Below are 24,410 nucleotides of genomic sequence, written 5' to 3'. Positions count from 1 at the left end.
AAATACAGACATCTCACTCTCGACGCTTTGGCTCAGCTGTAGCCAGTTGTCTACACTTTGAACAGCACAAAGAGGGAAAGGAATAACGCTCGATTGAGAAACTTTACCGTAACGGTTGTTGTGCGCGATTTGACTCGCGTAGAATTTTGTTTCTCTTGTGACCGGGCAATTCTAATTTCCTGAAACCAATGCAAAAGAAAAACTTTAATATCCTAGTTCGGAGTTAATTTTAGTAATTTTCGTTCCGTGAATCGTGTTTTACGTTAAAGTTCGGTTCAGAATCATTTTTCAGATTGCTTTAATTCGCATCGTTTCTATTGGTCCACCAAGGTAATTGGTCCTGTATTCTGGTGTGGTCGAATCGAAGTGCGATACATCGCATCGATCATGTTAACATTTTCGGCAGATTTTTAATTTTTAGCGGAAAAAAGGACGATAGCCCCTGCACAAGAGTCTATGGAATTATTATCAGTTAAAAAATTGGCAATATTTAGAGGAATGAAAGCTGGATTGTTTTTGGAAAAAACCTAGCATTCGACACAGTAATCAATTTCAGTATCCAAGGAAGGTATACCAGGTCTCATGTTAATCGAGAAAGTTTTGGATGTTTTGGGAGGCTTTGTAGCCCTAGGTAAATTTTCTTGGAGCAAATTTTGTTTCCGGTTCAAACCATCCATTGAACAAATCAAGAATAATTAGGATCTTGGCTTCTTGATCTAGCAAAATGATAAACTCGCACCATTTTGACTTGAGTTAACGTACCTATTAATTTCCCCTTCAAAGAATGTTGCGCTTGGTGGTTTCATTCATAAACCTCAGCGCATTCATACGAATTACAAAGAAAAAATACTAAAATTTAAAAAATCTAAAACGCAAAAGCCTTCATAATTCATCCCCCTTTTCAGGTGCCTTCAGATTTCCCTCGCCATCTGTCGATTGAGCATTTTCTGTACTCCTGTCGAATTTTTCACTTCATTTTTAGTACAAGTTTTATCACGGAAAGTTTTTGAGTCAGTTCTATAATGTTATAGGTACACGGAAAAACTTAAATTGCTGATTTAACAATTAAATTACAAAAAAAAGTGACTGCAATATTTCAACGTAGATTTCACAACACAAAAATGCTACTTTAACCACTATTGTAAGCTAATTTAACCTCGGGGGTGGTTGAAGTAGCATTTTTGTGTTGTGAAATCTACATTGAAATATTACAGTCACTTTTTCAGCAATTGAATTGTTTAATCAGCAATTTAATTTTTTCCGTGTAGGCTCAATGGATTTTTCTTGAATTTCGCCATATATTAGGAGCCATTTGGGCGACAATGGGTCAGTTGCGCTGGTCACAGAATCGTGTTTCGATGCTTGATTCTTGTAGGTTAGCTGAAAATAATAATAATAAGACCTGTCCAAACAGCAACTTTCTACGTCCAATATTAACCGAGATATCGCCCTTTGAAAAGTCGGGTTTTTGATATCGTCCACCGCGGTAATCAAACCCTTGGTCTCTTCCACCTTGCTTTCATCAGTCGGCATGACGCACATTTGCACTGATTATTTTACGTGAAACTCGGATGAAAGTAAGGTGGAAGAAACCAAGGGTGTCACTACCACGGTGGATGACGTCAAAAACCCAACTCTTCAAAGGGTGATATTTCGGTTAATATTTGATGTAGATAGATGCGGTCTGGCAGATCTCATTATTTTTAGCCGATCTACAAGAATCAAGCATCAAAACATGATTCTGTGACCAGCGCAACTGACCCATTTTGTTGTTGTTTTTATGTATGTGTTAATCTCTTTGTTTACAATACTTTTTTGTAATCAGCAGGTAACAGTCGACACTCATCTAGTCGGAATAACGGTGGTAGACACGGCAACCAACTTAGCTCACTTTTCGGGAATCCCTTCGGTTTAGGTTTCGACACCCCTGACTTTTTCTCAGATTGCGGTCAGGGACAGTGGTCCTCTATTTCAACCTCTTACGGCTCACCCTCAACCAATGGTCCAGTTACTTTTAAGAAGACCTCTACCTCAACAAGATTTATCAATGGAAAGAAAATCACCACTAAAAAGTAAGTAAATGAAAATTTGAGCATGACTGAGGGGCTTGAAGGACAGGGCGCGTAAGTGCACTTTTTGCTATTTCAAGAAATATGGGATTAAAGTTTCAAAATAACATGGAGGCTTTTTTATGTATGTATGTATTTATTTATTTACAGTATCAACGGGTCATGAAGACCCTTTAGTAAGAGAATATTATAACTAAAACAAGATGGCAATAAGGTCGAGGTAAGTTTTGATGATAAGAATACGATACGATACATAAATAAAGACTAGAATAAAATATTACGGTAACAAAGTAACAAGCAAATTTTTTTTTCAAAAGTGACTCAACAATAGGAATATAAATAATTTAATTGACTAACTAGAGAGTTTGGAAAGGGATGCCCTCCTAGAGGCAGTTTTAAAATTACAGTTTTCAGTATTGAAAAAGTCAGCTCGTATAGAGTTAAAGACTTCACTCATTCTGATGATCAGTGACCTATCAGAACTACTGGAATTAGAATTGAATTCAATGATCCTAGCTGGCAATAGTCTGGCTGGAACAGCTAAACTAAATTTACTAAGAAGTTCAGGTAAGTTTATGTAACCATTAAAGACCTTAAATAGAAATAAGGAATCATTGTAACTAAATGTTTCAGGCAGCCCAGACACTTTGAAAGAGAAGTACATATAGGGGGGAATGGTCATGATCAAAGAAAATAAGAATGGCAGAAAGGAAGTTTAGACTCACCTTTTAATGCTTTGAAGTTGGATTTTAGTTGTGACTTTTTCACAGAATATACTTGCAAACTAGTTTTAATTGAGTTCATGAATAGTTCAACTTTTTCAAAAACCACACTTATGCACCTTGTTCTCTAATCAACCTGACTAATTTTTTTCTTTCAAAAAATTTTTTTTAGAATTTAAACTAAGACCCATTTCAAAAAAAAAAATGTAAAATGAAGCAGAGTTGGTGCCATAGATAATTTTCTCTTTCCAAAATAAAACTAAATTTCTAGGTATTTTATGGGCCTAAGAAAGAGCAGTATCAGTCTATTCTTTGTTTTAATTGGAACTGTAGTACTGATTCCATATAAATTCACCATTACTTATTACCTAATTTTATTTTTATTTTTTAAATTTTTATCATTATTATTATTTTGTTTAAATAAACTGTAATACAAATATTTATGCATCAAAGCTGTTCAGTTATGGTAAAGTTTTTTAGAAAAGTATTCATTTAAGAGTCTTAACTTGACCGGCGCAACAAACAAACAAATTTTGCTTACTAAAATTATTTCTGTTTTGTTTCAGAATTGTGGAGGGAGGAAAAGAGACTGTGATGCAGTACGAAAATGATGTACTCACCTCAAAAACGGTGAACGGTGTTGCACAGGCAATCAGCTTTGGCAACTAAACCACCTACCAAAGGTCCTCATTTCATTTGTCTGTAGTTTTAGTCTTTGCTCTCCGCCAAATTTCCTCATGTAACTAGCGAATTTAAAATTTCCAAGTGGTCTCTAAATCTGCATTGTTTACTATTAGTAGTTGAATCAATTCGGGATTTATTGAATTGTAAAAAGTAATAAAAAAATTTAAAAAAAAAAATGAAATAAAAAAATTTCTGGAGAGGAGATGTGGACAGCTATCAGCCTCTTCCATGTATCATTGTTATATCACCTGCCCAAGAGCATTTTACCTTCATCCCTGTGCGCACTACCTGACCAGGAAGATGCTGCAATTACCATTGGACTCATTAATGTTTCATGGACTGATCATACTTCTTAGAAAATATCCCCCATGAAGTACAAATTTTCGTAAACTCGACCATTACAAATAACTGGCAGCATTTAAAAGCAAAATCTTATAATGTAAGGTTTACAATGAAAATATGTGTGATTTCATCCAGTCAAGGGCACCAAATACATGTAAGCAACCATGACTACCAATTGTATGTAAGTATCATGCTGCTGTCGTTAAAAACTCTGGAATGTGATTAGTCAATATAATGTCCCTTAAGTCAGGTCTTATTATTTTATATGTACTTTAAATAAATGAGTCAAGGCATCTGAAGATACCTCTTCTGGTATGCTTTTTTTTGTCGGAACAATCATCAATCAATATCATTGGTCATTAAACAAACTGACAAATGCAAAAGAAAAGGAATGTATGAAGGTATAACAACAGTGAAGCTCCCAAACTGTGCGTCTTCCTTGCGTTGTCCTAAAATCTTCACTCTCACCATTTTTCCTTTTCTTTTTTTTTTAAAAAAAAGAGGAGATCAACATCCATCTTCAGGCGTTTCAGAATTTTTCCTCATGAAGAAGAAAAATCACGGAAGTTTTGAAGAATTGACATTGAGTAGTTCTTCATTAAAAAATGGACTATGACAGGAAATCGTTCCAGTCGCAAACTTAGGTAATTAAACAGAGTGTCCATCAGTCCGTATAGTCCGGAAAAAGGACGCCTTTTTTTAGGTCCATAGAGAGGGTACTCATCTATTAGAACTTGTTTCTATGCAAAAGAACAACATAAGCAATAGTAAATCACGAAAATAAGTAGCCAGCCCTCGACAGATTTGTTTTGGGCTTGTGAGAGCTTTTGTGTATTTAAAAGTGTTGAATTAATGAATCCATGAATCCAACTTAGTAGTAATTGTTCTAATTTCGATCTCAAAATTAAAATTTGAATGAATTGGTTTCTTCTTTTAATTATGTATGAAATATCAAGGAGTGGTGTCTCAAATTCCACTTTGCTTGACTTTAGTCGTGCAAAGTGGAATTCGTGTCCGATTTTCTAGGCATTATTTGAAAACTTTTCCGGCTTTTTACACTTTCTTTTTTATAAGAAAACGTTAAAACTTCAATTATAAATAAACAGAATGTTCGAAAGTACTACAAACAAATTGTCCGGAGCGCATTGAAGAAAATTGTTCCACTTTGGCCTGCTCTTCCCAAATTCATGTAATTGCTATCGAAGAATTTTGATGTGTCGCGAAAAGATATTTAAGGAGTCCCTAATTTTTTTCCAAGGAGAGGTACTTAATTTTTTCTTTAGTTCTTAAAAAGTACTTCATTTTTTGTAGACTTCAGTGGACACCCTGTCTTGGTCTGGGAGTCTCACTGTCGATAAGCATGATTCTGGCCGGCAAAAAAATATGTAGCAGCTCCATGCTCTACCCAATTATTTACCAAGAATGTGTTGTCAAAGGGCTATGAAGAGATATTCCTTAGTTTTGTAGGAAAAAATGTTTTGTTCTCTTGAAATGATCACTTTTTTTGTTGAACTCCATCCTCCTTGGACCGAGAAATGCAGTGTCTGGAGCTATTTAGCCTATTCTGGCCATTTTGGGGCCCCAAAACATGATTAGTCAATTAGCTTGGATCAAATTAGTCAGCCTAGCAGAATCAAATTCCCAGTTGGTGAAAAATTCAGTTTTCTTTTTCATTTTTAGTTCCGCTGTTTTATTCAATTGAGCTGCCATGAAAAGTCTGAATCCCAAGATACAGGGACTTCTGAATTACTCATTTTTCGTTCGAAAGTTGGATATATTTTTGCCCTCTGGTATCCTTAGTATCCTCACAATGTGTGTTCTTGATTTTTGTAATTAATCATGCGTGAAGTTTGCCTACTTCTTAAGGAAGGGCACGCTTGAACTACTCTTGAATGTCGAAGGTGGATAGAAGTACTGCCATCTACAGTAAGGGTGTTTTTAAGGATATATGCCATATTTTAGTATTGTATTCTGTACTTGGAATTTTTTTTTTTTTTTTTTTTTTTTTTTTTTTTTTTTTTTTTAGAGAAAACAAAAAAATTTCATTTTAAAAAACCAGTGCGCATAATCTCTATATTCTCGTTCAAATAATCGTCCTATATATCGATAATTTGCTCTAGAAGCACTGCAAGAAAAAAATGTATTGAGGGTTTTTTTTTAATCTACAGAACGCATAGGGCTTAATATGTTATCATGGAGCAAATGCATGGAGTTATCCTCGGTTTGAAGCGGTTCTGCTCGAGGTTAGGATTGCATGTAACTGCTCGAAAACCACCTCAGAAGAGTGATCCAAATGTTCCAGTGGAAGAATTAGACGGGTTAGACCAAGACACTGAACTGGGATGTAAAAGTTACGCGGTTCGTCACGATCTGTTGCATTTGAAATGAAGAGAAGCCCTTAGTTTTCTTGCAATGAAATATTCCTTCACAGAATACAAGTGCAAAAACTGGCATGAACTTATAGTGTCTTTGCTGTGAATGGCAGAAAAACAATTCCAAATGAGTCTCGAATGTTGTCTTTCCTGAATGGAGATTTGACAAATTTTGATATGAAGTTCTATGTATTGTCATAGTCTCCTTTCATATTTACAATTGTTTACCCAGATTCATGAGAGGTTTGAATATAACAAGCGCCTGAATTTCATGAGGTCTAGAACCTAGATTCCATTTACAGCACTGAAACTGAACTTTTTATTTTTTCCTTTTTACGGAACTTTCATTTTTCAAATGACCTCAGCCGAGGAATCATTGAGGAATTTATTAGTGTCAGGTGCATCAGATTTATTTTATTCCTTACGCCTTAGCACAATCCAACTTGGAATCTAATTTTTGTAAAAATACCTTTCCTGATTCAGAAGTAGCAGGGTATGACCCTGGACTTCAAAAAATATTTTGCCGATAGATGTTCAAACATGTCTCGTTGAATCACACATTTTTGTCCTTGAGTTATCTTCCCATGCCTCTTATTTCTACCTAAAATTTTGTACATTAACCATTCGTCAATCATGTACTCTTCAAGGAGAATTTTATGATTAATTTTCTAAAGTAGCTGTATCATCGCAGACTATTATCTTTCCACCCTCAAATGCATCTGCATGTTTCCTTCGAAATGAAGGCTTTATCAATCAATCCTGCATATTAGCCAGAACAAAATGTTATGTAATCATCCTCAATTATTAATTGGTTTCCCTGCCGATCATAAACACTCCCTCAGGGGGGATCCAAAATAAATATTCTTTGAAGCATCTTTTTTTTTAATATATGTAAAATTCCCATGATAAAAAAAATGAACCGATAAAACTAGAGTGCCTATATACAGGAGAGTATTGCCATTTCTGTTCCGCTCTCTGATTGGTTCATCAGTTTTAGGCTTCATCGGGCTCCAAAGTTGGACCAATGTAAATAAACCCGACCCAGAGGAATACGTTTTATCGGCTGAAAAATGAATGATAATCACACTCAAAGGTTAATTTATGGCAAAAATATCAATCAAAAGTCGATCCAAACGCAATTCAGAAGTTAATCATAAAAAAATTTCCATCACATCCAAAGTCATGTTTAGAACTTTGTAGAACTTTGTCGCCATCTTGTTTGTTAACATTGGGCCAAACTATCAGTGGAGGGGTTGGGGTTCGTTTACATTGGACCAACTTTGGGACTCCATGATCGCCGACCAATCAGAGAACGGCACACTTTTTCTCTAGTGAAAGGATTGAGATGGCAATACTCAACTGTATTCAGGTGCTCTAAACATCAGATGGGTTTTTTATATTTTTAGCCTTAAAATGAGCTAAAATAGATCTACTTTTGGACAGCTTCTTTTAATGAAACTGCAGTGGTTTAAGACTTTCAGACCTGTATAATACCTTAAATTCTATAATTTTCATGCATTTTCATTAAAAAAAACTCGTTTTCTCTTGGTCTAGTTTCAATATTCATACTGTAAAATAATCTCCTCAAATTATACTGTATAACCAAGCATGGATGTTCTTTCGAATTTTGGAAATTATATTTTTTTCAACGCAGCATCCTCTCTTTTGGGAGTGAGGCTTCTTTGTTTCCATCGAACTACTTTTCTGTGTACGCATCGTTGAGTTTCTTTTGCTCCCTGGAAAATGTTCTTTTAGCAATTATAAACACAAATTATATCTGAGCAGATCTTTTGATAATCAATAATGTGTGAAAAATATCAGTTTTGTTACCCTATTATGTAAAATTTTATTTTGTTTGAACAATCAAAAAAAGTCTAGCTCAAAGCAATACAGCTTATTGTTATCGAAGACCAGTTAACGCCTTGCAAGTTTTAGGTTCATATTTTATCAGTATACTAGAGTTGAATTGAGGTGTTTGTTGAATTGTAGTAGTCATAGTTGTATCAATGAATCAATGCAGAATAATGGTCTTGTTGCAGATTTATTTAAAGAGGAAAAGAATGTAGAAAGTGAGTGGAACCATTCAGTGGCGAGACAGAAGAGGGTCTCAAAGGGTTTCGAACTCCTCTCACAATTCCAAAAATCTCGACTCGAAAATTGTCTTAAAAAAGATAATTTTTTGCACTTTATAGAAATATTTTAACTTTGGATACCCTCCATCCCCCCAATTTCCGGCTACGCCAACTGAACCACTACCTGCTATCGTTCTTGCCTCACTCCAGCCCTCCACTTGTCGTCAATTAAATTTTAAACTCCTCAAAAATGTTGTTATCATACCCTAATGAAGCTATGAATTGGAACAAATATTAAATTATAATATCAGTTGTCAAATTGTGATGAAAGTCTGTGTTTATATTTCTGCCTGATTTATCACTTCATGCTTACGGTTTTGTTACCGCAGTTTTCCTCTTATTTGCTCTGATTTTTCTGATGTATACTTAATCTGAAATGAAAAAAGATGCACAACAATAGTTCAGGGCCATCCAACTGTTTACTATAGCCTTTATGTAAAGATTTATCTCTCAATTATCTACGATAGTTTAAGTAATTTCTTGTTTTTCCGTTTACCTCTACCTATTGGAATTTTTGGAAAACTACTCTTAAATTAATTTGGTAAAGGCGGAATAAGGTGCATTCTCTGAGGAGTCTCTTTTCTGTTTTCTTCTCTCTCTCCCTCCTCCGTCTTTCAAATGGAGTGCATTTTGCAATTTGGAACTATAAATTCTGGCCTGGTTTAAAAACAACGTATGTACCATTAGTTTCCCTATGCACATAAGTGTTTTCTCAGGTGAGCCAGAAGCTGTAGTTCTAAATTGCAAAATGCAGTCCAAATAAGTTTTTATCAATTGTGCTACACCGTTTCATCAATTGCCGGAGCTTTTATATTTGGTGCTTCTTTATCCTTGATTCGTATGTTGGTTCCTCTTGATCAATTTTTCATGTTCTATTTCTTCCAATGTGCAAAGTCTCCTCTTTTGCGCATGATCGGAGTCCCTTAATTGTCAACTCCTGCCTAGTGCCCCACCTTTGTTCACTGACGGGATTTGGAGTCGTTTTTATTTTTCAATGTAATGCACTTCAAGTGTGAATTTCCTTCCACTGAACAGACTACGTGTGAATGAATCATTTTTTGAATGTGCCTCCAAATCTATCGTATTGTTTTGTTCAATTGTCTGTGCAGAGTTCTGTAAATAATTGTGTGAGTATGATTTCGTCATGACTGACAAGATTGTTATATATTTAGTTTCTTGCTCACAGTTGTAACCTCGTTTTCCGACTTTCGGTTTTGTAAATATGTGTTCATAGAATTCTTTCGTTTCAATTACCTATTTTAGTTTCCATTTCATTTTTTAAGTAAATTTTTGTATTCTTTAATTTATTTACTTAATTTTAAGGTCATTTTGTTCGTTTAAGTTATCTGAACATTTCGAAGTTGGTAAAATTTTAAGTAGCTTTGTTCACTGCCTAAAACCCTCAGGGGAATGAGCTCGGGTTCTTAGCTGCACGTAAAGGTGTTCAGCTTGGCTGTGCTGATTTAAAAATGACTCAAAAAGAAAAGGCATCCTCTTAAACAATAGATACAAATTGTTACGTTGAATGAATTGATGACACACAATGCTATTTTTAACCGAAATGTCATGTGCAAAGTGTATCTCTTTTGTGAGAGGATTTTAATTGAAACATTTTTGGCTATCAAGCTCCATGAAAAAAGTGATATGTACTTTATTGTTTAGTTGAAATATTTCTTCATTTCCTCTAATTCAGTTTTTCAAAACCTGTAAAAATGTGTGTACTTAAATACCATTGAAGTCACTTCGAAGGGTGGTGAACATACAAATCAAATTAGGTTGTTTTTTTCTTCATTTTTATCTCACAGACTGTCATATTTTTTTTATTTCCCATCTTACCTCTGTGTTAAAATGAACACTCATGTTGTACATATTTACTATTTCTTAAACCACAAAATATTTACCATTATTCACTACATTAACTGGTTTTTCATTAAAAGCTTTCACCACGATACATTAGTCAATTTTTTCCCTCTCCTCTTATTGATTCCTGTGTGTCTCAAAAAAATGAACCTGAAGATAGTGCGCTGGTAATTTTTTTGAGTAATACGCCAGTACTTTTTCTCCACCCTCCCTTTCCCATAAAAAGAAAAACATTTCAACTCTAGGTTATCCTGGGGATTTCAGTTTCCAAACTTCAGTTTTAAAAAAGATGTGTACAACTGGGCAATTGAAAGAAAATGGAGAATATTTATTCACATATAATTCGAATAAATAAAGTACAGTATGGTGTTGAGTTTATAGAATAACAGAAAATGTTTGGTGGTTTCTTTCCATCGGATTCAGTTAGATTTTCTTGGGTTTTGTCTTGAAAACCACCAACTGTGTTTTCTTTCACATGCATTTAGTATCTTCATCATTCATTGACTTCGTCAGATCGGCAATGAAGCAGCATATTTTCTGCACCTCAAATTTTGTCTTAACTCATTTTCCCCGGTTTTGTCTTTTTACTGAATTTAGTCAGTCACTCAATGGTGAGGGAGCTGGCCTTCTAATCAACAGTCATTGAATTTTTAAAGAGGAAGAAATATGGTTAACAGAAAACCAGAGAGAAAACTTACTGAACCTCTTAACATAAGACTTTAACTGGGGATGGTGAAAATTAAATCGGCGGAGAAGGCTTAAAACATAGACGTTTTGAAAACGCAAGAGAAAATTTTGGAGAACCCTTACCCCTACCGGAAAAATGATACATTTTAAGACATCAAAAACTTATCATCCCTGTCGAGGAGATGAAAATACAAATGCACCAAAACCCTTTGAGAAAAAAAAAGAAAAATATTGCACAAACCAATGTATACTGCTCTTGCTATTGGAAATCAAATGTTGAACAACACAGAGGGATAATGGAACGAGGAGAAATACGTAGTACTAAAAACAAAAAACGGGACAGATGACAAGCACTTCTACCCTCACATGAAGGGAACAAAAACCATTACAACTGTTGGACTAGAATTTAACTTAGATCAGACAGTATCAAAAAATTGTTTAAAGAAAACAAATTAATTAAATCAGAAAATTTGTTTCCCTCTTCGGAAGTTACTGAGTGAGCTGAGTTCACAATTAATTTTTTACGGATCGCAGCAACCTCGGGAAGAATATAAAGAAATGAGGCAACTGAAACTGCATTCAAGATTGCCCTTGTAACTGCTGAAAAGCTGCGTTATGTAAAAACAGTGGAAATTGGACAAGGACATCTCTTAAAATGTAATATCTGGCAAAACAACGGGATCTAATTTGGTCCCTTGGCTGATATCCCACTGATTCACTGCATCGGTTATAACAACCAAATGAGGCCTATTTCAAGAAGTTTGTTCGATGATTTCCACTGTACCGTGTTCTAACATGAAAGAATCAACACTCACAGTAAACGTTGAACCATTTTCAATTCAACTCAATTTTGGCACTATATGATTCTAGAAAAGGGACCCTAACCTCAATATCTCTAGTAGAGACTGAAATAATAAAAAGGTAAAAGTTCGTTAAGTCGAATGACGCTTATGACGAAAATCCGCTTAAGTCAAAATTTTCTTCGGTCACGGGACGCTCCTATGAGGAACAAAGTTAAAGAACAGTGCTTCAGTCGAATTAAAGATTTTTTGTTTCTAGTAAAAAGCAGCTTCTATCGAAATTTTTTCTCAGAAAATCCGGAAAATTGTCTGGTTTTTACGAGAAAAAATGCAGAAAATAAGCAACATTGACGAAAGAATTCACTCTTGATTGAGATTTGATTAAATGTAGAAAAATTAAAAAAATAATTTTAAAAATTCCAAAAATCGAAACATAAAGTAGTTAAAAATTTAAAAAGCATAAGAAGAAATCACAAAAAAATAATTGAGTTTAGTTTGCTTCTGTCGATGTATCCCGATATGAGCAATGATTCTAGATTTTGAAAGCTGGCTATTGCATTGTAGTCGACTTCATACTGACATGCTTGATCTGTTTACTTCATATCGCTCTCAGCATACGCACCTCTGTGCGGAAGATGCCGGAGAGAACTCACAGAGCGGCAGCATTGCGGCTTGAGTCGAATTTCTACGATTTTCACGCTAATTGCAAGTTAAACAGAGAAAAAAGTAAGTCAAATAACTAACTGCTAAGCCACTCATGTCGAAATTTTCATTGGTCCCCTGACAATTCGACTTGACGAACTTTTACTGTATTTGCTCTTCACTCTTGTCAGTTGATCATTGGGTCTGATTCCTTGCTTTTGTTTCTGTTACCGTTCATCCTCAATATTCCAGTATAATTTACCTGAATTTGTTTAAGGTCTCACACGAGTAGCCACGAATTCGACTACTTTAATGGAAAGTTTGAAACTTACTTACACCTATCACAATTGATTGGAAAAGAAATAGGCCAAGTTGAGTGACTAAAATAGAAAAATATAGAGTTGAAAATAAGTAAAATGCAAATTTCAGTACGATAAGGGAGGCAGAACTGTGCAATTATTTACGCACAATGATTACAGAATTTACAACTTGGCCTAAATTTTCAAGGTGAAGAGAAAAAGTAGATTGAAGGATAAATGTATCGAGAACCAAGACTGGGAGATTTTAGGCCCCTATGATTATGCTCACTATCAACTACATGCGAAAGTCAAAAGTAAAATAAAAACTGTAATTACTTAATAGTATGATAAATAAGCAAAGGAATGAATAGTATAAAAATAATTTCCTTCCATTGATTTTTTCGATTTCTGGCTGATAATGGGCATACAATTGGCTCAAAACATCACTCTTTTTTTTCTTTCCATCTTTCCTCTTGTTTCGACATTTTTATATTAAGGTTTCCCAAGGTTTCATCCACCTTGAAGGTTTCCTTTATCATTTGAACTTTTTTCTATTTTGACACAGAATAAAAATAGGTAAAATGCAGGATAAGGCAGCTACATTGCGCATTGAAAAAAGGTACAGTAAAACAAAGTACAATAAAAAATAAGGGGCTCTCTTATGAGCGAGACTAAAACTCTGTCATCTGCTCCAGGATGAAACCTACGATTCTTCAAAAGAGAATAGACTAGCGACTAGCTGAAAATACACATCTTCCCAAGAAAACTGAATCCTTATCATTCATAACTGTTTGGACGTTTCAAGCTATATGTAAAACACAACGTCCAGATAACGGATTCAGTACCATGATCAACATTCAGAAAAACTTGGTATTCTGATTTACAGGTTTCTTCTAGATAAACTTTTTAGATGAATTATTATATTTAAATAGGCCAGTTGTGCTGGTCACAGAATCGTGTTTTGATTCTTGTAGATTAGCTGAAAATTATAAGATCGGTCCGAACCGCAACTTTCTACGTTCAGTATTAACTGAGATATCGCCCTTTGAAAAGTCGGGTTTTTGATATCGTCCACCGCGGTAATCAAACCCTTGGTCTCTTCCTCTTTTGTCTGATCAGTGATGCAGAGGACGCCATGCAAAACTTCAATGACATTAAACATAAACAAACTGAGGTGAACTGGCTGACCGCCTAACTTCTTCGTGGCGAGTGTATAATCTTCTGATACGAAGATTTTTGAAGTGCGAATCCGTCTGTTTCTCGAGTTTGTTTACGTTTGATGTCGTTGAAGTTTTGCATTGCGCCCTCTGCATAACTGATTGAACAAAAGAGAAAGAAACCAAGGGTGTCACTGCCGCGATGGATGACGTCAAAAACCTGACTTTTCAAAGGGCGATATCTGGGTTGATACTGAACGTATAAAAGTTGCGGTTTGGACACATCTTATTTTTTTGCTAAACTACAAGAATCAAGCAGCAAAACACAATTCTGTGACCAGCGCAACTGGCCCATTCAAAAAATTTTACAGAGAAAAATTAGGGAGGCTTTTTTAAAGGCTCATCAAAATAAAAACAATTAATGGAACAGTAAAATTTGTCCCCACTTCACAGATCCTGAACTGAAGTTTCATAAAAAGGAAAGATACATCAAGAGAAACAAGTCAGTTCCTAAATAGATTTGCTGGTTCCTAGGATTCTGAGATATATCACAGCAATACACTTTTAAAATCTTTAAAAATCATACTTTGAGTTCATAAAACGAGAATGACGCTTTCAAGGTTGCCACCAGTCATTCTGAAAGCTTCGTTTGATACAAACGTTGGGGAACATTTCTTTCCAAAATGTAACATCCGCTTCTGAAATCTGATCACAAAAACTCAGGTCCAGCAATCGAAGTTCTTTGAACGTTTTCAGAAACCTGAAACATTGTACAACGCAAATTTAGTTAAATTAGAAAGAAAATAACACTGAGCAGGGTTGCCACAGTCAGGGAATACCGGGAAATGTCAGGGAATTTGAAGAGTCCTGGAAAACCGGGAAATGTCAGGGAAAATGACGGACATGTTAGGGAAAATTTGTTAGATCACCTTTATTTGCTTTCTAGACAGATTTTGATGTTTCAAACAACCAATTTTGCCTGAAAACTGTTTTCAATCATGCCTTCTTCTCCACCTGTCATAACGTTAATTGTCAGGAAATTCCACCAGATGTGTCAGGGAAATGTCAGAAAATTTCATTTTCTAAATTCTTTGGCAACTCTGACTGAGAAGAACTGAAGGAGAAATGAATGGACTGGAGTCCGCGCCAAATAAGTTTACGCACTTCTAGACTGCCACAGAAGCTTATCTGACATCACTTTTACGTAAAAAGTAAATGCAAGAAGCAAGACGGCGGATGCTCTGTCGCAGTCTAGAAGTGCGTAAACTTCCTTGGCGTGGACTCTACAACAAAACAAAAAGAATTCATGAATCAAGAAAAACCGAAATAGAAAATCACCAAAAAATTTGATAAGAGAAGACTGGGCATGATCCTGCTGGGTCATTGGGACTTAAATTAATTGGCATGGAGCATCACTAGAGTACCTATATTCGGGAGAGTACTGTCATCTCTGTGCCGCTCTCAGATTAGTTCATCAGTTTTAGGCTATCATGGGACTCCAAAGTTGGCCCAATGTAAACAAACCCGACCCAGAGGCACACCTTTAATCAGCTGAGAAACGAATGAAAATCACGCTCAAAGGTTAATTTTCAGCAAAAATATCCATTAAAGTTCGATCCAAACTCAATTCAGAAGTTGGATGTAAAAAAATTTCTATCACATCCAAAACTTTGTACAACTTTGTCGCCATCTTGTTTGTTAGCATTGGGCCAAACTAAGAGCGGAGGGGCTGCGGTTTTGACATTGGGCCAACTTTGGGGCTTCATGATAGCCAACCAATCAGAGAGTGGCACTTTTTATCTGTAGTAAAAGGATTGAGATGGCAATACTCTCCCATATTCAGGTGCTCAAAGCATCACTGACCATGAACCCAACCGCCCTGATAGCGCGTAAGTGAGGATATGCTGATCCTAGTAGCCCGGAAAAAACTTACATGTGGCCATGGCAGATTCTAGGAAAGCACACTTCTCTTCTCATTCCACTCTTGGGCAGCTAATTTCAAAGAGAAATGTTTAATGACCCCTCAATAAAATCCACAACATTTCCTTGTGTATGCAAATGCACTTGCAAATGCAAATTCCGCACAGGAAGACATATCTTTTAACAGAAATGGGTCTTGGCAGTCCACCTTGATATGGATAACCCATTCTACCGTTCTGTTGGTGCAATTTCCATCATTTTTGTGGCTGTCAACAGGTGACAGTCTCTAAATGAGCCCTCTCTATTCAGATTTTGGAGATATGACCCAGGATCATATATGTTACATGATAAAGTTGTGGATTCTCCCATTAAAAAATGAAAATTTTTATTTTTTGCCACAGTTCAATCTAAAGGTCTATCGGGCCGATTTTTAGGAGTTTTGCAGCTACCAATAGGAGATAGTCCCTAAATGAGCCCACTCTCTTTGGATTAACATGGAAGCTTTGGTGGGTGCGTGGCAGCGAGAGGTCATAACCTCCTAGTTATTGACTAAAAAGAGGATCACTCATTCCTAAAAAAGCTTTTGTATATTTGACTCTAATATTGCTGCTAGGCAAAACATATTTTACAAATCGATTATACATACTTGAGACAGATATCTGATGTAATTCCTTTGACTCCTAGAAAATCGACCTGTTGCAAGTGAGGACAATGGGTGAGAAAAGGCTCCAGGTCACGATCTAAAATCCCACGTAAAGCTCCAATAAAGAACTTTTTCAAAGAAGGACAACCTAGTGCCAGGGATGACAAGCAATTCCCAGGTCCACTAACGCCCAAACTGAAACAATAAATAAACTTTACTAACAACAGATTAAAAAACAGCATGAAAATTGCATTTGAATTTTTCCTTGTGCAAAAATCAAGTAGAATAATTAAAGAGAGAGAAAGGGAGGTTCTTTTGGGGAGGTTCTTGAGAGTGATAAAAAGTTTTATTTAATGACCAACGGAGGATACATAGTTCTATTGAAATGTTTCAAATCTCTGATGATGTTTTATTTTTTTCAAGGAAAACTAATTGGAATGTTTCCTTGCAATTTTGTGTCATTTTTGAACATGAGTGAAGAAAATTCACAGAAAATTTCAATACATACCGTCGGCTGCTGAGCTTTTAAAAAAATAAGACATGAACACAGATTTATAATGTCACAATCTGAGATGCACATTTTTTGACTTTAGCCATCCAAGTATTTGTACAATTTCCACGACAGGATCTTTGAATTATAGGACACTTTCTCTCTACAATCCTTCTCTCTTAGTGTTTGCTGAGTTACAGGGTAACAGAATTTATTAATTGCTGAAGTTAAGTATGTAATATTAAAACGGCAGTAAAATGCCTCACACTTCATCACTGACTTACCACCATCCGAGTTCAACTTCTTGTAATTTTGAGCATTTACTTAAGGCATGAACACCAGCAGGAGTCAAGTTGTACGTCTTCCACAGATCAATGGAGATCAGTTCCTTGTTATATGAGCCTAGAGTTTCAGCAATGGTGTCCATTACCCCTATTTGGTTACACGATCCTGAAACAAGAGAGGCTCTACATGAATGATTGACTGAATAAATAAGAATGAGATATGAATACTCGTTGTCAAAAAAGTATATATATATAAAAAAATCCGACCAAATTCCTCAAATTTTCAAATTTCTTTTGAAATAAAATGAACTTCTTCTGAAAAAAGAGAAATTACTGGACTTTGAGAAAGATATAATCTACAGCTGAAAAAACAAGAGTTCAGACATCAGAATAAATGATGAATCTTCATTAATGAGACAAAATGATCAGAGCAAGCAGAACATGTTGAGTAAAACTCAGCTCAGGGTATACGATGTGAAGCATTAATCCCTAGTGATCATTATTTTGCCTCATGACTGGAAGTTGAAATTTCACTCATATGTAACCTGCACTTAGATTATTCAACCCAGCTTTTCTTAAAATGGCCAATTGTCATATCTATTGGTCATCTTTGGTGCCTATTTATTCTCCTGAGAGTATTATAAACTCTTCCATTAACTTCTTATAGTTTTTTCATGATAAGCTATGAGCTCCTTAAATCGATAGAACGAAGAAAACAATAATCAAATTTCTCACCAAGATTGATGTGCTTTAAATTCGGAGACGCCATAAGAATTTTCACCAACGGGTCAACCTCTATTCGAGTGCGATAGAAATCAAGCCTTTCTAGAGTGTTAATTCTGCAAAGAGATAGGAAGCCTCTCGCCGTGATCAAGTTGCAATTTCGCAGCAATAATTCACGCAGCTTCTCACACACTGAACTAACTTTGACGATGCATTTATCGTCGACAAATTTACAACAGTCTAAACGCAAGTGTGTCAGTGATTTACCACAATCACTGATGAAATCACAGAAATGATCAGATTTAATCTTATCATAGTTGCCGCACCAGGAGAGATCTAGTTTTTGCAAATACTGACAACGGCTTGACACTGTTCTTAGGGAATTAGACGAGATACAATGCCAATAAGGCTTCAGGTTTAAACTTATGTATAATAGAGGGTCTGTTGCAAGGGAGTTTAAGTGTTTATTAACTTTGGCACATTGGCAGAGGGACACTGAATCTAGGTAGCTTAAAATATTTAGGATTGTTTCATCAGGCAGTATACCAAATGAACCCATTTTGTTTTTATTATCTGAATTTTCAATTTCCAGAATGGAGCTTTCGAATTCTTTATACAAGGGTTGTAAGTCTTTGGTTATGAAATTAGATAGGACAGTTGGAATGTCAACCTGAAACGAAAAGAAAAGGAAAATAGGTTAATAATCCAGTGTTGCTTAACCTACATAATGCTTACCTAGTAACTACCACTACGCTGAGATTTGATTAATTTTTGATACTTACTCAAGGTTACGTCATTTCTGCAGTTATATGATAATGTTAAAATATTCCGAAAGAAAGCATCTTGGCAAATGCAGCGATGAGGAAATCCAGAGATTGCATTAACCGACAGCGGAGCTTGTCAAAATCATATGGCCAAGCCTATAACCTTTTGCTGATCAACAACACACGGTAATGCCGCCATGAATTTTTTTACTACAAATTCTGACGCTATAATGACCGTGACACATAACTTTAAAAGCGAAGAGCATGCAGTTAAAACCTTATTTTCGGCCTTCCTATTTCTTTTGTTTTCAAGTTAGCTTTCCTCCTAGTCACCATTATCAAAAAAAGTTGGGGAAGAACAGTGAGCGTGGTTCACTCATTACTTTTGAATGAAGTCATAATGAAAATAACTCCACTGACCTATTTGAACATTTTAACAACCTAACGCAAAACTAAAAAAAGCTTTGCTCCTCAAAGATAATTGGTATGTGGAGTGTAGCCAAGTGCTAGAAATAATGTATCATTTTCTTTAAAAAAAAACTTACATTTTATTAATAGACTTTGACCGAAGCTTTTCGAAGCAAGCGCTTCATCGTCAGGGTCACAAAGTATAAATCACAAAGGCCATTTCAATTTCAGACAAGGTAATAGATTTCAGTGGTAACAATTGATAACAAATTGTTACCACTGAAATCTGTTACCTTGTCTGAAATTAAATTATGGCCTTTGTGATTTATACTTTGTGACCCTGACGATGAAGCGCGCTTGCTTCGAAAAGCTTCGGTCAAAGTTTATTAATAAAGTGCAAGTTTTTTTTTTTAAAGGAAATGCTACATTATTTCTAGCACTTGGTTACACTCCACGTACCAATATATTCAGTGCTACTACATTTTAGACATTGTGTAATACAATGTTCGCTGAACTCAAAGATAAGTATCATAATGGCTCACAGATTGCTCCCGATATTTGAATTCCATCGGCAGGGGCTCAAACCTCTGGTATGTAATCTTGAGTCACTTAATCAATTACTTCTGCAGAAGATTAACACAAACTTGAATTACCTGGGAGGGTATGATATGGATATTCCGTTTTATAAGATTAGTGGTTAAATCTGTAACAGGCTTGGACGGAATCCATGGAACTATATCATTCGAAGAATCACAGCTGCTTTCATTTTCCGAAGACTCCATGTCATCTGATAATCCAATAAAACTGAATATAACAGCATTATTCTTGAAAGAGACTCTTGAACCAGTGAAGAGAACAGCGTCGATTTCCGTGAAATAGTCTAAAAGGGAGTGGTCAAACTCTAAACGTAGCAAACTGTAGACAAAAGAAAAAGCAGCAGTCATAAAATTGAGAAAAAAAGTGCTGTTAAGAGCCAAAATCGGCCCCCCTCAAAAGCAGCTATGACCGTTACAATCTTGATGTGTATAGTGCTGTAGAGAGATGCAAAGTTCTTCCCTAGGAATTAGGAAACAAAGTTATTCAAGTAGATCCGGGAAGTTTTCCAGTATTGCTTACAGCTGAGGAAGTTTCTTCATTCTTAATGACAACTCTAAAATTGATTTGGGTACAATGAAGAACACTTCTTTAGTAATTGCATATGAGTTAAAAGATTGATACTTGGAAATTCCCTTTGAATAGATCGAGAAATCACAAATTCTTTTCCAAAATCGCAGTTAGGTTGACTACTGCAATCAACATCAAGTTGAACTATTCCAGAAAGGAGAGAGGAGGTAGCCCTGGATAGTTTGGCAAAAATATGAGATACTATAGTAAAAGGCCAGAAAATATACTTACTTTGTTGGAAAGTTAATAAACCTCAAATTAGGTTGAAAGGCACGTGATTTATGTTCCACTTTTTGGGAGGGTCCCTCCCACAGCAACGCCCACTCATATTTCTCACTGGCTGCCCATATCCTCACCACAGAACCAGGATTAAAAGTTTCAAAAACCTTTATTGCAACTGGATACACGATACATTCAAAGACGATATCTAAGAGCAAAACATATTACTGATCAAATTAAAAGTAGGAAAAGTTGGGGTTACAATTTAAAAGTGTAAACCATTGTTGTTGCATCAGAATAAGAATCATGGACAAACAGCAATTTTAGTGCCAAAGGGCCAAGGTTGTCATGCTGTGTGAAAAAATCTGGATATTACACATGGAGATAGATGGGGAAATTTGCTGATTTCTCAGGCAACCATGGATGGAGTATAGAGGGAGACTTATCAAGGGAGTAGGATTTCCAAGATGGAAAAAATGTCACACACTTATTTTGCAAAATCTGTTGAATTTTCAGTAAGAAACCGAGTGCTGGGATTTCTTATACGGAAGAGAGTAGGCCTAGCCCCCCCGAATGATGAAATATTTCTTGCCATTCTTACTTAGTAAATTAATATCAGAAACAAAAAAAGAAAAACCTTAACCCTTTTTCAAAAGGTGTCAAATGAACAAATTGAGGCATTTTTAAGTAAAAGGACATATCGACGGTGAAACTACCAAACCACGTATCTCGTTTGCGGTGTTTAAAAATCTACGCTCACATTTTATTTTTTTGAAGTAGACCAAATCAATATCATTCCTCGAAATTTTCACAGAATTTTCTTCGCACGAAGAGGAAAAATCACAGAAATTTTCTAGACCGGACGTTAACTAGTTTTTCATTTAAAAAATAAAGTATGACAGGAAGTCTGCGACATCGCAAACCGAGATACGTGGTTTGGTAGTTTCACCGTCGATATGAGACTTGCAATGCTGCTAAGATGGTGCAATTTTTTATAACGTTTGAGGCAGATGAAAATCATTCACAATGGACTTACTTCCTTATTTTAATGAGGGAAAACTCGGAACAAATCAAGGGAAAAATTCATGGCAGAACTATTGGATAAGTAAGTTACTTACAACGAGAAAACTACGTTGCACAACCTCTGCAGCATTGGAAGTCTCATGTGCTTTTTTACCGAAAAATGCCTCAATATTTAAGAACTTGATACAGGATTGCTGAGAATAGTGAAGATAGGAGAAAAAAACAATCATGACACTTTTAACTGATGAAGGAGGAAAAAAACTAAAAAAGGCACTGAAAAAATTGTTCAGCATTCGAATAAGGAGAAAAATCTAGTTTTTAAAATTGCTTGTGGTTCTGACAGATAAAAAACCTCTTCAATAATAAGGCTAAGGACTTAAAAGTTTATTCATATTCGTATAATTAGCAAAAGTACATAAAAATAAAGAAAGGAATGATGAAAACTATTTCTTCTTACCAATGTAATCTTGACTTCTGACTGAGCTAAAATTTTGAGGCATAATAGGTTCCAATCTGGATGGGGCTTCATTCCACCAATTTCCATAAGTTTTCTACAAGAAAAACAGAGAAGGTTCCACTTAAAAAAAAAACCTGTAGTCCAAATGGTACCAAGACAGTTAAACTATCTCCAGAAAACAAAGCTCCTGAGCAGCTGAAACTTTTCTCAAATAATATGTTCTTTCGATCTTGAGGAACCAATATACCGAGTGTTATTTCAGTTGGAACATGAGCTAAATAGTGCCAACCATAACGAGACTAAGGATTACATCAAGGAAGGACAATACAAATTCTGGGAATTCTGAGCTCATCTCTTATTTTTGAAGGCTGGAGCCACAAGGACCTACTGAATCACTAGCTTTCATTTCATTGATTGGACATGCTGCGCTTCCTCTTGAATGCCAAAAAGAGGCTTATAGTAGCTTTCATGTACAAGATAATTCTACATGTTGTTCTCCTCATGCAGATTATATGTACCTCTCTAGAATAAGCACTGTGCGTACTCTATCATTTAATTATAACATGCTATTCTATTTACGACTCCCCTGAAGCAAGTGGATTTGGGAGTAATTCCTGGCTTTTATTTACAATCAGTAGCCATGTGCCCAAAAGTAGACTTTACAATTTTATTTATTTAAAAAAACAAAAAACAACAACATAATAACAAAGAAGAACTCTTGGCACTAGGAACCACCCAAAGGCACAGGCTCAGTAGTTAGTACTTTACTGTTGCTGCTCATCTCCGCTCTGCGAGTTACAGACCAGGATTTATTGTTCAATGAAAAAAACGCTTTCTACCAAGTCTTAGCTCTTGTTAATACCTCTTCAATGCTGGTTGAATTCTGCTCTAAAAAGCTTGTACTTAATGAACCCCAATCAGAAGCTTATACTGTGATTTCAGTATATGGAGAAATGCTGTATGTAAGTGGGATGCAAATTTGCTGTAATTGGAATTAAAATTCAGTTTCAGTGTTAGTTGGTTACGTTCGATGCAAATCTAGAGGTGAATCAGCTAAGTTGGCAGTTGTGAGCTTCTGATTATCTCGCACAGAAGATATTTTTCTTTATTAATATTCCAAGAAGATGTGTCGATACTCCGAAAATTTATCAATATCTCCTCAGAGATAGATATTGGTTCTCAGTATCTGCACACAACAGCTGCACAGCGTCATAGTTATTTTAAGTCAATCCTTGATCGATAGTTGATGACAGAGGCTCAGTTGTTTGCAACCAGAATGTAAACAACTGCCAACTTGTCTGACGCAATTTCCAGGAGTGCAGAACACTTCTTAATCGGGATCATTTCGAGCCCATTCCAACTTGAAATTATAAGATGCGACGTTGTTCTGATGTGGGTTTCTAATGCACATCTTGGAGTTTGGGTAGCTTTAAACGTAATCGAATCATGTGTACAGAAACGCGCTCGTAAAACCATGGCTATGGAAAAAAGCCCTTGATCACTGAGCCACATAACCTAGAATTGTGAATCTCAGATACCTGGATTTCAGAGTAAAACTTACCATCACAAATGTCTGAGGAAAGTCTCCATAAGCTGGAAATTTGCTTGGTTTGCCGAGGATATTATGAGCAGAATACGATATACTGATGTCACTGCCATACTGAGAACTGAAATCCACAACATCAGACACGTACTGATCTACATAGTTCTTCGAATTGCATACACGCATACAGTCGCTAACTGATTCTAGCTCAGAAATTTCGGATTCCAAAGCTTCCAAGTTCATATTTTTCGAAATTTGTGAGTATAGTGTAAAGTCAAGATAGAGAAAAACATTTATGGGGTTTCAGCACACATAACACGAATTTTATCATCGTCTGTTTTTATCAACACAAACTTCACGGAATGAGAAGTGAGAAGAGACTCAAAAGTGGTGCATGCATGCAGAGCGCAGGCATAATAGGCATAACATTTGATATCGATAGTGATTGGTGGTTCAAAATCCCTTTGAAAGTTTTGGCCAATCGCATGTGTGATAAAAGGTATTTCATGACGTTTAACTTTTAACTTATATTACGTCACTAAATGAGTGCTGCCGTATCTTAAATTTTTGCACAACCGCTTCAATCTCTCAATGTTGTCAAATTTCAAAAATATTGCAGTAGTAGAGTCATAATACAAGTCGGTCATTTTGAGTTCACGAATGACGTTTCCAATGCTCATGCTGGGCATTGGATGTTCTCCCAGTAAAGTGTAAAGTCTCCAAATACGTACTTCACTTCAAATTAATTTTTTTAAATTATAAGGGTTCGAAAAAATGAATGATCATTTAGGTATTCCTTTGTAACCACCACAGTCCTTTTCTTTGATTATTGTCCCAGTTAGATTTTTGTTGCCATCTTGAAGTTTTGTGACGTCAGGCGGGTACCATGTTTGCCAGGCGACTACCGAATCTGTAGCGCGCATTTCAAATCTTCGCCTGCTCTCAACAAGATTAGAACAAGATGAGGACGAGAAGCATTGTTTGATAAATGAGATGACGATGAGAT

General features: G+C 35.8%; 2 protein-coding genes across 4 annotated transcripts in view; one reads left to right on the top strand and one right to left on the bottom strand.

Annotated features, from left to right (window-relative positions):
* The window catches only part of mrj (DnaJ heat shock protein family (Hsp40) member B6 mrj), a 129,517-nt gene extending 119,247 nt beyond the window's left edge, over nucleotides 1-10,270 (top strand). For 2 of the 3 annotated variants that reach the window (XM_072301071.1, XM_019049256.2), the window contains exons 5-6: nucleotides 1,826-2,072; nucleotides 3,358-10,270. In XM_072301071.1, the coding sequence (XP_072157172.1) occupies nucleotides 1,826-2,072; nucleotides 3,358-3,460 (350 nt within the window). In that variant the 3' untranslated portion in view covers nucleotides 3,461-10,270. The remainder of the gene's footprint in view (nucleotides 1-1,825; nucleotides 2,073-3,357) is intronic. The other variant, XM_019049257.2, reaches the window with a different exon arrangement.
* Nucleotides 10,271-10,488: 218 nt separating this feature from the next.
* Nucleotides 10,489-23,798, bottom strand: Fbxl4 (F box and leucine-rich-repeat gene 4). The gene is made up of 8 exons (XM_019049251.2): nucleotides 23,423-23,798; nucleotides 21,862-21,955; nucleotides 20,394-20,589; nucleotides 19,652-19,913; nucleotides 17,839-18,496; nucleotides 17,104-17,269; nucleotides 16,333-16,524; nucleotides 10,489-14,526 (listed from the first exon to the last, which is right to left on the bottom strand). The coding sequence occupies exons 1-8, from the start codon at nucleotides 23,645-23,647 to the stop codon at nucleotides 14,382-14,384; spliced, it is 1,938 nt and encodes a 645-aa protein (XP_018904796.1). The 5' UTR covers nucleotides 23,648-23,798; the 3' UTR covers nucleotides 10,489-14,381.
* Between the last annotated feature and the right edge of the window lie 612 nt (nucleotides 23,799-24,410).

Source organism: Bemisia tabaci, chromosome 5 (assembly GCF_918797505.1).
Source record: "Bemisia tabaci chromosome 5, PGI_BMITA_v3".
In the NCBI taxonomy this organism is placed as follows: domain Eukaryota; kingdom Metazoa; phylum Arthropoda; class Insecta; order Hemiptera; family Aleyrodidae; genus Bemisia; species Bemisia tabaci.
The sequence above is the reverse complement of the archived record's forward strand: the minus strand, read 5'-3'. Positions and strand labels throughout refer to the sequence as shown.